General features: G+C 52.9%; 1 protein-coding gene across 2 annotated transcripts in view; it reads left to right on the plus strand.

Annotated features, from left to right (window-relative positions):
* Positions 1–12,115, plus strand: part of DLG3 (discs large MAGUK scaffold protein 3) — a 62,542-nt gene that overhangs the window by 10,382 nt on the left and 40,045 nt on the right. The window contains exons 4-11 of one of the 2 annotated variants that reach the window (XM_068533731.1): positions 739–789; positions 1,214–1,338; positions 1,550–1,719; positions 2,016–2,152; positions 2,501–2,645; positions 3,260–3,419; positions 5,096–5,252; positions 5,663–5,765. In XM_068533731.1, coding sequence (XP_068389832.1) covers positions 739–789; positions 1,214–1,338; positions 1,550–1,719; positions 2,016–2,152; positions 2,501–2,645; positions 3,260–3,419; positions 5,096–5,252; positions 5,663–5,765 — 1,048 coding nt within the window. Of the gene's footprint in view, positions 1–738; positions 790–1,213; positions 1,339–1,549; positions 1,720–2,015; positions 2,153–2,500; positions 2,646–3,259; positions 3,420–5,095; positions 5,253–5,662; positions 5,766–6,694; positions 6,772–12,115 lie in introns of those variants that run through there. The other variant, XM_068533732.1, reaches the window with a different exon arrangement.

The following is a 12,115-nucleotide window of genomic DNA, read 5'->3' on the forward strand; positions in this document are numbered from 1 at the left end:
GAGATAGAATGAGGGTTCATGAGGTACTCTGAAGGGGGTAACTTTTCTTTTTCCCATGAGCTTTGCTGGGCAAGGTGATGAGTGGCCAGAACATCAATGGCCTTGGCAGCTTGCTTGACTCAAAAGAGCATGTGGAGATCCAGGTTCTAGCCCCTGCTCTGCCACTAACTCCCAGTGTTGCCCTTAGGCACAACCTGTGTCCTCTCTGGGCCTCAGTGTCACTATCTGTCACATGGGAGAGGTTGGACAAGATGGCGTCTGCTGTCCTTCCAGCTCTGACGTGGTGGGAGTCTGTGATCCCAAGTCAGGGAGAGCTGTTGTTCAGAAGGGGAGCAGGTCCCTGTCCAGGCCACTGGGTGCCCCCACGATGCTGAGTGTGGCATGGTTTGCCTGCCATGTTCCATTTCTGCCATCCCCCTCAGGCCAGCCCTGCACCCCTCCTAGTGAACCCCGAGGCCCTGGAGCCCATCCTCTTGGTGAGTGCACCACTGGCTGGCTCGGTCCCAGACAATTGATCTGGGCTACATGAGCAGCTGGGTTGGGCCTGATATGGCTGGAAGCAAGGGGAGGGGGGCCTCCTCAGGGTCAGCCTGTCCCATCTGTGGCCAACAGGTGTCTCAGGGTCAATTTGGGCTCTCCTACTCTGTGGGGAGTTGGGGGACAAGCAGGTTGACCAGGGGGCCGGGGGGGGTGGGCAGCGCAGGAGGCACTTAGGGCCCTGCCTGTGTCTTCCCCTAGGTGAATGGCAGTGATGGCATGTTCAAGTATGAAGAGATAGTCCTTGAGCGGGTGAGTCTGGAGGTGGGGCAGGATGAAATGGGAGGGCAGGGTTAGAACGGGGAGAGGGGAGGGCCCTGAACCTTGGTCTCAAGACTCATGGGGGACCTGCATTGAGAGAATGGGGAAACGGCGGCCCTCAGAGGCTGCATCACTGCATCAATCAATCAACCGACTAACAAATATTAATTGACCTTGCTCGCTGAGGCCTGGGGAATTGGGGAGGGGATGGCTTCGCTGAGGCCTCCACGCCAGAATGGTCAGCACAGGCTGGGAATCTGCCAGATTCGTGACGAATGTGCCCCAGCCTGCCGTGGCCCCTTCTGAGGCCTGGAGAAGCTGCTCTGGGGGGGGGGGCAGGGGTAGATGGGGCCCCGGAAACCCTCCCCCATGCCTTCTGCATGAGCAAACTGTGCCCCTCCACTTCCTTCTGCAGGGCAATTCTGGCCTGGGCTTCAGCATTGCTGGTGGCATCGACAACCCCCATGTCCCCGATGACCCTGGCATCTTTATTACCAAGATTATCCCTGGTGGAGCAGCTGCCATGGACGGGAGGCTGGGGTGAGGCGGCCTGGAAGCAGGGCTGGGGACGGCAGGGGCAGGATGGAGGTGAGGGGAGGAGGGCCGCCTGGCAGAATGACCCTTCCATTAGATCTGAGACGGGGAGGGGGAGAGAAGGGAGGGGGAGGGGAGGGGAGAGGGAGAGGAGGAGGTGGGAGAGGGGGTGGAGGGGTGGTGGCAGGGTGTCATGCCTCTTGGGCTTCCCCCACAGGGTGAATGACTGTGTGCTGCGGGTGAATGAGGTGGATGTGTCAGAGGTGGTGCACAGCCGGGCGGTGGAGGCGCTGAAGGAGGCCGGCCCTGTGGTGCGGTTGGTGGTACGGAGGCGACAGCCCCCACCAGAGACCATCATGGAGGTCAACCTGCTCAAAGGGCCCAAAGGTGCGGCCCTCTGGGTTCTCGTGCTCTGGCCAGAGGCCCCTGGTTGGCCCTGTAGGAATTGGAAGGGAATACCCTCACTTCCTTCCTGACTCCCTGGTGCAGCTCACAGCGTTCTTTCTTGATCTCACATCTCACCTGTACTGACCTCGGGATGGCAGCCTGGTGTTTGGGATCCCTGGGGGGAGCTCCTATGGGGCTGGTGGCTTGGCTGGGTGCGGGGGATTGGGGTTGGGATTGACTGCGTGCTCTAACTTCTCCTTGTGTCCCTCTCCCACTCCCTGCTGGCTCCCGCCCAGGCCTGGGTTTCAGCATTGCTGGGGGGATTGGCAACCAGCACATCCCAGGAGACAACAGCATCTACATCACCAAGATCATTGAGGGGGGTGCTGCTCAGAAGGATGGACGCCTACAGATCGGGGATCGGCTGCTGGCGGTGAGACAGCCTTCCCGGGGATGCCCAGATGGTGGGGTGGGGAGGTGGAGCTCTAGTAGCCTCTCCCTCCACCTGAACCTCACTCAGGGACTAGGCATCATGGGAAATTTCAAGAGCATCATCTGAGTTGTGTGTCCCCAGATAGCAAGGCCCTAGTCCTCTTCATGGCTGGAACTCCCTCACCTGTCCACCCCTAACCCCTGCTTGTCTGCCCCCCACAGCACTGTATTTGGACCTCTGTTAGATAGAGCACTGTTGAATTTCACTGAAAGGGCACCCCTCAGGGCTCCCTGGGGAGGCCCTCCCTTCTTCTCCCCGGTGCTAGCCCTAGGGCCTCTCCTCTCCTAGGTGAACAACACCAATCTGCAGGATGTGAGGCATGAGGAAGCCGTGGCCTCGCTGAAGAACACATCTGATATGGTCTATCTGAAGGTGGCCAAGCCAGGCAGCCTCCACCTCAACGACATGTATGCACCCCCCGACTATGCCAGCAGTACGTACCAGCCTGCCCTGTCCCTGTCCTGAAGCCCTGCCCCCTGGTTTCTGGAGGGGAAGAGGTTTATGCTCCTTGTTAAGAGAGAGAGAAGGAGAGAGAGAGAGAGAATAAGAGTGGTGCTCAGGAAAGCTGAGTCCAAATCCCAGCCCTGTCCCTTATACCTGGGTGCCCTTGGACAAGTCCCTTTCACCTGTCTTTAGTTTCCTCTTTGGCAAAATGGAGCTAATGATATATGTGCTGCCCTCCTCATAGGACTGCTGCAAGGATCAAATGAGATCACGGACGAGAAAGCCCTTGGAAAACTGTATCAGGCTATAGAGATGTGAGGGATTATTATTAGTCACACCTCTAGTCATGCCTTTCTTTGTAGATTGCCTTGACTTTAGCTCTTTCTAAGACTCACAGGAGTGAGCTCAGGATTCAGAAAGGGACTGTGGAGGAGGAACCCTAGGGGGTGGAGTGGGGAGGAGACGCCTGAGGAATCTGCATCCCTTGGTCTGGTCTCTTTGCATCTGAGGTTGGGGGGATGGTGGTCAGCCCTTGGTGGCGGGTGGAGTAGGGTACCACTGGGGAGTGGTCTCGGAACTTTTCTCTCCCTTTCTCGATTCCAGCATTTACTGCCTTGGCTGACAACCACATAAGCCATAACTCCAGCCTGGGTTATCTCGGGGCTGTGGAGAGCAAGGTCAGCTACCCTGCTCCTCCTCAGGTTCCCCCCGCCCGCTACTCTCCTATCCCCAGGCACATGCTGGCTGAGGAGGACTTCACCAGGTAAGACCCGCCCCCCCCCCCGCCCCGCCCCTCCGCTCCGCATCCTACCTAGGGATGGGGCGGAGAGGAATCGCTTCTGGCTGGCCACAGGCCTCCTTGTAGTATGGCAAAGAAGAGGATAAAGCCCTCATCGCTCCTGTCTTTGGGGTCTGAGGCCCCCTCTCAAGCCCTTGGGGCCCTAAGGAGGGACAGAGGTGGCTGCAGGGACAAGTTCTACCATCAGGGGGAGTGCCAAGTGTGTGGCCCCCATTCGAAAGTGCAGAGAAAGGGTAGGATGGAGTGTTTAGGGGGCTGAGGAGGTGGAGGCTGCCGGATTTCCTGCCCCGAGACAGTTGCAGCCCCCTCTGCCGCAACCATTCCACGTTAGAGAAGAGAGCAGTTCAGCCGGTGGGGTTGGTCCGGGATGCTGGGAGGCTGGCGGGCCAGGTGGCCTCGCACGCAGGGAACGGCCCCGCCCCACTCTGGCGGCTGCTGCCGCCGCGGAACTGGTTGGGCCGGCAGGGGTTCCGGGGGACAGGTTTGCTGCAGGGTGGGGCCTGGGAGGCTGCTGGGCTGGCTGCAGTAGAGCCGGAAGGGTAGGCGGACGGAGTTGGAGGAGGGGGGAGAGCTGGAGGAGCCATGGAGAGGGCACGCAAGTTCTCAGGCTCCGGCTGGCCCCTGGGCTTGGGCTCGGCTTCGGCCTCGGCCTCGGCCTCGGCCTGGAGGAGGGCTTCGCGGAGGAGGGCTTCGCAGAGGTGGGCCTGGCCGCTCCGCTCCCTGCGGCCTGGAGGGGATGCCAGGTAGGAGGAGAGGAGGGCTTTAGCAAGAGCATCCGGGTCTCAGGGAAGGAGCCTTGCACCTGAGACTGGGAGCAAGAAGGGAAGAGCCTCGGACCTGGGGATCCTCGGGTGAAAGATGCTTAAAGTGAAGGCAGTGGGCTGGGCAAGTGTGCTGAGTCAGGTTGTATGGATATACAGGAGCCGCAGCTGCTCTCACTTGATGACACTGTGACCATTTACAGAGGGATTCCTTAGACATGGTTAGTTGGAGTTTTCATGTGTTTGTCTCCTCTCTTCAGTTAGGCTCCTAAGCTTCTTCTGGGGACCTGGGATTTCTTTATCTCTATCTCCCACATCACCCAGCAAGGGTACATAGTGCTAGCTGTTGACTAAATCTGTTGTCGGGGAAAGTAGGAGGGGTCATAGTTGGTCGGTGGATTTTTGAGACTGCGGAGAAGCATGTATAAAGTAAGTATGCACAGTTTGTGGGTGGTGAGTGCAATCAACCCCAGGGCCATCCCACAGCCCCTAACTGATTCCCCTTCTTGTGGCCCAGGGTTCAAATCACACCAGTTGGTAGGATGGGAGAATCTGGGGAGGAAGAGGACCAGTGAGTGGGCTCTGAGATATGGTCTCTAGAGCCCAGGGTAGGGGTTTGTTGACCAGAGAGAGTCGGGGACTGTCCACTGGGAAGTTGACTCCAAGCCCTCAGGAAGAAGGGAGGAAGAACAACTGAAACTTGGCACCTGGCAGCAAACAGCAGCCAAGCAGGTTTCAGGAGAGAAAGGGAGCAACAGAGTATCATACCTAGGGACCTAAGTCCTTCTACAGCCATATGGGCCTTGTTCCAGGCTGGCCTTCACAGGGACAACAGCTTATACCTACTTTGTCCTGACCCTTCCACTCCTTTCCCACCAGAGAGCCCCGCAAGATCATCCTGCACAAGGGCTCCACAGGCCTGGGCTTCAACATCGTGGGAGGAGAGGATGGAGAAGGCATTTTCGTCTCCTTCATCCTGGCAGGAGGCCCAGCTGACCTGAGTGGGGAGCTGCGCAGAGGAGACCGGATCTTATCGGTGAGGAGACAAAGGCAAGGTGGGAGGATGGGAGCTATGCCAGTCTGAAAGGGAGGAGGGAAGACCTCGCTGTCTCCAAGGAATGCTTCTTGAAGTGGGGGAAGGCTAAGAGCTGGAGAAAACATATTCTCTTTATAGATGTCCTTAGTGAGGGACAGGGACCAGACTTATACTTACGGAGGAAGTGAGTATCTCTTGGATCTTAACCCTGGCTGGCATTTGACCCCCACAAAGATATTATTACACTAGAGGTGTATCCTTTAGGTCTCGTCCTAGGGGCAAGGATGGGATATTGAGAAAGGCATCCAAGTAGGCTTAGGGATGGGCTACCCATCTCCCTCTCCTAACTGCTACAACAGAGGACTCCTTTCTTGCTTTTGGGGTGGCTCATAACTCCTCTCTTTGGACAGGTGAATGGCGTGAACCTGAGGAATGCAACTCATGAGCAGGCTGCAGCTGCTCTGAAACGGGCTGGCCAGTCAGTCACTATTGTGGCCCAGTACAGACCGGAAGGTAGGAGAAGGAAGGTGGAACAAGATGATTTGGGGAGATTAGACTTACTACTAACTGCTGGCTTTTTGCCGTCACAGGTAACAAAGCCACTTGACTAGGTCCCTTCTTACACTGGTACAGTAACCTCTTCCTCTCTCGTTTTCCTTCTGGTCTGCGGTAGGTTTGGACAGCTTGGGAGCATCAATCAAGGCTGTGCTCAGAGCCTGGTGAATAGGGCTGCAATGCAGCTGAAGGCCAGTAGTGGGCAGCAGTTTACGGGAGGAAGCGCAGAGATTGGGGCGACTGGAAAAAGGGGAGGGGGAGGGAGGCAGAGGCGGAGGGCCCAAGAGGCGAAGATCATAACTGTGTTCCCTGGAACAGGAGGGTAGTTCTCGGTGAGAAGGACTTGAGGGAGAAGAGTACCGACCTCTTGAGTGCTTGGGCCAAACCTCTATGACCCCCACTTCTCCCCTCATCAGGGTGACCGTGAAACAGCCATAAACGCGCTGAAAAGGTGATGCTAGGCTCTCCAGGTAGGGAATCGTAAGTGGACCCCCTTTCCCTGCTGGGGGCCTTCTTTGTGTTCTGCGGGAGCAGTCCCCCGGCTTGGGCGAGTGGGCGGGGCCGGTTATGCAAACGAAAGCGTTTGATTGGCTGGGGCCAGCCAAGGCCCAGGTGCCGAGGTGAGCTGCGGGATAGCGCGCCTGAGCCAGCCGGCCGGCGGGGTGGCCATTGGCCGGCCGAGCGCGGCCTCCAGCCTCACGCCCCGCCCCCTGACCCAGGCGGAGGGCGGCGGGCCCCCCTCCTTCCCCCCCTCCCCGCCTCGGGCGCCTCAGGCGTCTCCTCCTCCTCTCTCCCCTCCCCCCTCCTCCTCCTCCTCCTCCTCCTCCTCCTCCTCCCCCTCCTCCTCCTCCCCCCCTCCTCCCGCGTGCCCCGCTTTGTGTCCGTGGTCTCCCGCGCGGGACAGAGGGGCCGGCCGGAGCTGGCGCTTTCTCAGCACTAGACCTGGACTCCGACCCGGCGCCAGGTGAGGTGGGGCGGACGGGGGTCAGGCCCCCTCACAGTCCCCCCTAGCCTCTCTACGGTTCTGTTCTCAGACTCTCTCTTTTCCCACACTGCGCCCCCAACTCTGAGCTCTCCCCGGAATCCCTGGGCCGCGTGTCCCCAGCCCCGCGCGGCGCGCGGCTTTGGAGCCCCTCCCGAGGGCCCCTCGCGGCCCCGCAGAGCAACGCGCGCGGCTGAGCCCCGGCCGGCCTCCACCTCTTGGCCATCACCTCTCCCCACCCACGAACTCTGCCCCTTCTCGCCTGGAACCTCTGTCCGCCCCCCAGTCTCCTTCCTGCCGGCGGCTGCGCCCCCAGCAGCTCCCTAATCTCGGTCCTCAGAGGAATTTTCTCCGTCTTCCCCTCCCCCACATCCGTTACTACGCCTCCTTTCCCCCCCCCACCCCAACCTGGCGACCTCTGGGAACCCCCGAGGTGGGCTTGGTGTTCTCGGGCCCCCCCCACGCCCGCTTTTGTTTGCCAGCGTTTGCGACTGTCGCCGACCCCTTTCGCCTCCCCCTCCTCTTTGTAAGGCCGGCCTTTGTCCCTTAGGGCTGCAGCGCCTGGGCTCCTGGGACACCTAGGCCCCAGGGCCGGTTACTAAGGTGGAGGAAGGGCCCTCTCCTGGGCAGGTGCTCTGTTCCGTGATGAGAATGGGGAGAGGCTGGCAGCCCTGCTGCAAAGCCGTGAGGGATCGAAAGCGCCTACCTTTGTCCTTTCCGCCGCCCCCCTCCCTACCCCTTGTTCAGCGCCTCAAGCCAGGAGCCTGAAGGCCAACAAGAGAGGGGCCTGCAACCTTCTGCACTAGGCTCTTTTGATGGGGACAAGTGTAGGGAGGTGACTAACAGGAGAGCTTGTTGGTCTGAGGTAGTGGGAAAGAGGGATGGAAATGGACACTTTGAGTCATTTCTTTCCATGTTGGGTATCCAGCTTAATGACAAGAAACACACATTAGGGTTATTGTTTTTATGACGCCTGCGCGTGCTGTTTGCTTCTCAGTGTAGGGCTCACCATCTGATTTTTATTAGCAACCAATATTTATCCATTTCATGCCCACAACTTAGGCAACGTAGGTTCTGCAAAGAAAATGGTTTCTCTTGCATATTTTGTGTGTGTGTGTGTGTAGGAGAAATTGATGTGTTTCTTTCGGTTTTGCTCACTGATGCTGGGCACATGGAAACAATACTGTGAATTTGTCTGGTGGTAGTATGTTGGAAACTGGTGACTACATGTTTCTCCGAGTTTTGTTAGGAGAATGTAATTGATTTGCATAAAAAGCTGCAAGTTGTCCTGGCTAAAGGGATTCCTTCAGTGTTCATTGCTCTCTGGGCATATTTCTGAGCATTTTTGATGTCTGTCGAGGTGCTGTCTTATGCTCGGTTTCTCTACCATTTGCCAAACAAAGCCTTTCTTCTCTTAGGATTTAGTTGAACTACTGTTGTTAAGGCTCTGCCACCCCAATCTCATTTCTTCCTTTGGTTTGGAAAATCCAACAGGGCCCCAACATGCAAAAGCTTTTTTTTTTTTTCCATTCAAAACTGGACCCTTGGAAACAGGTCCGGAGAGACTATCAAGCATTCCGTGTTGGGCTCTGAATTTTCTTTGATAAAGGGATAGTTTTTAAGAATAAAGACTCCATGTTGATCGTTTTATAATTATGTTAAATACTGTTTTTTGGAGGATTGCATCACATAGGCATTTACAAAATGAATAATCCAAATATATGTTTGTTGGCTAAAATGGCAGAGACTTTGTATGTTATTGGCCAAGTAAGTGTTCATCATTTGTAATTTTTTCACATGGAATGTGGGAGCTGGAAAGGATCACGTAGTCCAATCCCTCATTGTGCAAACCAGAACAGCGACAGGAGAGCAGGGACATGACTTGCCTAAGGTCATGAAGGGAAAGTTGCTGAGGGTCAGCAATCAGTTTAATCCTGAAGTCCACCAGCTGGGACAAATCGTGCTTGGGAATACCTGAGAAACCTAAGACCTAGTTGGAGCAGAGGAAAGGAACTGGGAAAATAATGGAAGAGGGGGTGAGGGAAAGATTAGAGTGGTCTCCATGGTGGCCCTTGAGGCACCATTGCCAAACCAGTGCAGCCTTTAGCTAGATATCCTTTAGTACGAGAGCTTAAAAAAAATAGCTTTCACTAATTAGAACAATCAGAGTAAGAACAATTTTTCTCCTTTTTTTTAACAGCTTAATTGAGATATGATTCATACACCATACAATGCATCCATTTAGGTGTACAATTCAGTGGCTTTTAGTGTATTCACAGAATTGTGCATTCATCATCACAGTCGATTTTAGAACATTTTCATTACCCCTCTCTTTTGAATACATAGAGATGGTGCAAGCATTGGAAGGGTGATAGGTGTAGGACAGTGGCTTCCTGATGTATCTCATCTGGGCACTTAGGGGCTGGATGGCAGCTCTGACTTTGCTCTAATTGTGAGATTCTTTCATATATCTGGTTGCTTAATAGGTTGAACCATAATGAAGATAGGAACCTTGTCTATCTATTTAAACTTTGTATTGTGCCTAAGCATGGGTGCTTTACAAATATTTGTATGATGAAGCTTTGGAAAATATTAAAATAGATATAGAAGTGCCAAATGATAAGGTACTACAGTGAGAGATGCTGTTTAATAGTTTCACTCCTGATTGCTCCAAACAGTTGTGGACACAGCAATCCTACCTATTTAGCTAAAAATAGCATGATGTTCTTGGGCATGTATAATCCTGCTTAAAATTCAAATTGAAAATTTAAACAACTGGCTCTTGGCAGAGGCTCTCCTCCAATCTATTCTAAAATGAAAAATAGTTTTCTGTGACTTGTGGAATTGCTCCACCAAGGGAAGGATGGTTTTCATGTTATAACATTTTGATTTAGAAACTATCTCCTACATTTTCCTCCCTAGTTGCTTTGGGTCAGCCTCTGTTTATAAACTCAGCTAGTATTTTTCTGGAAAGCCCTTTTGTTTTTAGCATAGATTCTGAACCCCAAATCAGGAGGTGAGCCAGAAATTGGTCACTAAGGTAGCTAAACTGGGAACTGATCCTTTGTGACTAGTCTTTTCAACTGGAATATAAATCCAGACAGGCTGGGGGTACAGGGAATGAGAAAGAACTAGGGTTTTCCATACTTACTTTGAAGTGCTGAAGAAGCACACTTTTCACCATGGAAACACCTTCAGGTAAGGCCTGGAAGAGTGTAAGGATCAGTGTTGGTAATAACTTGAAAGCATAAAAGGGATATTTTCCCCATAACATTTAAGTTTACCACCCCATCTCCCCTGTTTGAGAGTGAGGGATGTAAACATAGCTGCCACCCCATCAGCATGATCTCTTTTGAGAGCACAGAGGTGAAAGTTTATCAAGGCAAAGAATCAAAGTTCTGAAACTCCTGTTGCCATCCTAAAAGAAGGCTAATGTAGGGAGGGAAGAAAATGAATTCCTGTTAACAGCATTTCTACACTGAACAATTTGAAGGCAGCTACTATTGCATTTTTCTTTGTGCCCCAGCACCTAGTCCAGAGCCTGGCACATGTTTTGTTGAATTATTGAATATGTCTGTGTTCTAGATGGCTTTTGTAAGCATTAATCTTCAGGATATCCCTGTGGGATAGGTGGTATTATCCCTATTTTACAGATGAGGAAAGTGAGGATCAGAGAGGTTGAGTGACTTGCTCAAGGTCCCACAGCCAGTAAGGGGCAGAATCACAATTTGAAGTCAGATTTCCTGAGAACTTCGTGTCCAGGGCTTTTGCCAAGAGACCACAACGACCTCTCTCCACAGCAGAGAAGCTGTGGGCCCCCTCTCTCTATCCAGAAGATACTGCTCTGAGACTCTTCAGGTGCCAGAAGCTGTTAAAAAATGGACTACAGCCAACTCCCAAATGTCATCTTTTTTTTTTTTTAATAAATTTATTTATTTTTGGCCGCGTCGGGTCTTCGTTGCTGTGTGCAGGCTTTCTCTAGCTGCGGCGAGCGGGGGCTACTCTTCGTTGCGGTGCACAGGCTTCTCATTGCGGTGGCTTCTCTTGTTGAGGAGCACAGGCTTAGTTGCTCCGCGGCATGTGGGATCTTCCCGGACCAGGGATTGAACCCGTGTCCCCTGCATTGGCAGGCGGATTCTTAACCACTGCGCCAGCAGGTAAGGCCCCAAATGTCAGCTTTTTAAGTCTTGATGACCACAAACTCCTGTACCAAAGGAGGAGGTAACCTGGGGGTAGAGGGACTGCTGGAAGCCTGAAGGAGATCCCCCCCCCCCGCTCCTGCAAAAGGAACGTGGACTTGGGAAGACTACCATAGAATGATATTGTGGGGGGAACCTCAGGAGGAGCCAAAAGATGGGAATTGGTTGGCTTGACTTAACAGCAAATGTGTGCAGGCCTAAGAATACTAATGCAGTAAAGAGGAATTTCCCATTTCTTCAAGTGAAATAGAGTTGTATTTGTCATTCATTTTTTTATGAACTTACAATTCACTCATTTAAGGGTGTAATTCAATGGTGTAAAATTCACAGAGTTGTGCAACCATCACAGCAGTCAATTTTAGAACATTTCACCACCTCAAAAAGAAACTGAATCCTTTAGCTGTCCCCCCAGCCCCCTCCCCACCCCACTGCCCCACCAACCTCCCCATCCCCCTCAGTGCTACTAACCTACTTCCTGCTTCTATGGATTTGCCTGTTCTGGACATTTTGTGTAAATGGATTCATATATGGTCTTTTATGACTGGCTACTCTCACTTGACATAGTGTTTTCAAGGTTCATCTGTGTTGTAGCATGTATCAGTACTTTATTTCTTTTCAGGACTGCATACTATTCTATTATATGAATATATCACAATTTGTTTATCCATTCATGAGTTGATGGGCATTTGGGTTATTTCCACTCTTTTGGCTATTATGAATACTATCTTTGAACATCTGTATGCAGTTTTCTTCATGGGCATGTGTTTTTATTTCTCTTGGTTATATATACCTACTGGCTCATATGGCAACTCTATATTTAACCTTTTGAGGAATGGCCAGGCTGTTTTCCATAGTGGCTGCACCATTTCACATTCCCACCAGCAGTGTGAGGGTTACAGTTTCTCCACATCCTCGCCAACCCTTGTTAATGTCAGTTTTTTTGATTCTAGCCATTCTGGTGGGTGTGAAGTGATAGCTCATTGTGGTTTTCTTTTCTTTTTAAATTTTTATTTATTTATTTATTTATTTTTGGCTGCGTCGGGTCTTTGTCGCTGCGTGCAGGCTTTCTCTAGTTGCGGCGAGTGGGGGCTACTCTTCATTGCGGTGCACGGGCTTCTCATTGTGGT

This window comes from Eschrichtius robustus, chromosome X (genome assembly GCF_028021215.1).
Source record: "Eschrichtius robustus isolate mEscRob2 chromosome X, mEscRob2.pri, whole genome shotgun sequence".
Taxonomy (NCBI): domain Eukaryota; kingdom Metazoa; phylum Chordata; class Mammalia; order Artiodactyla; family Eschrichtiidae; genus Eschrichtius; species Eschrichtius robustus.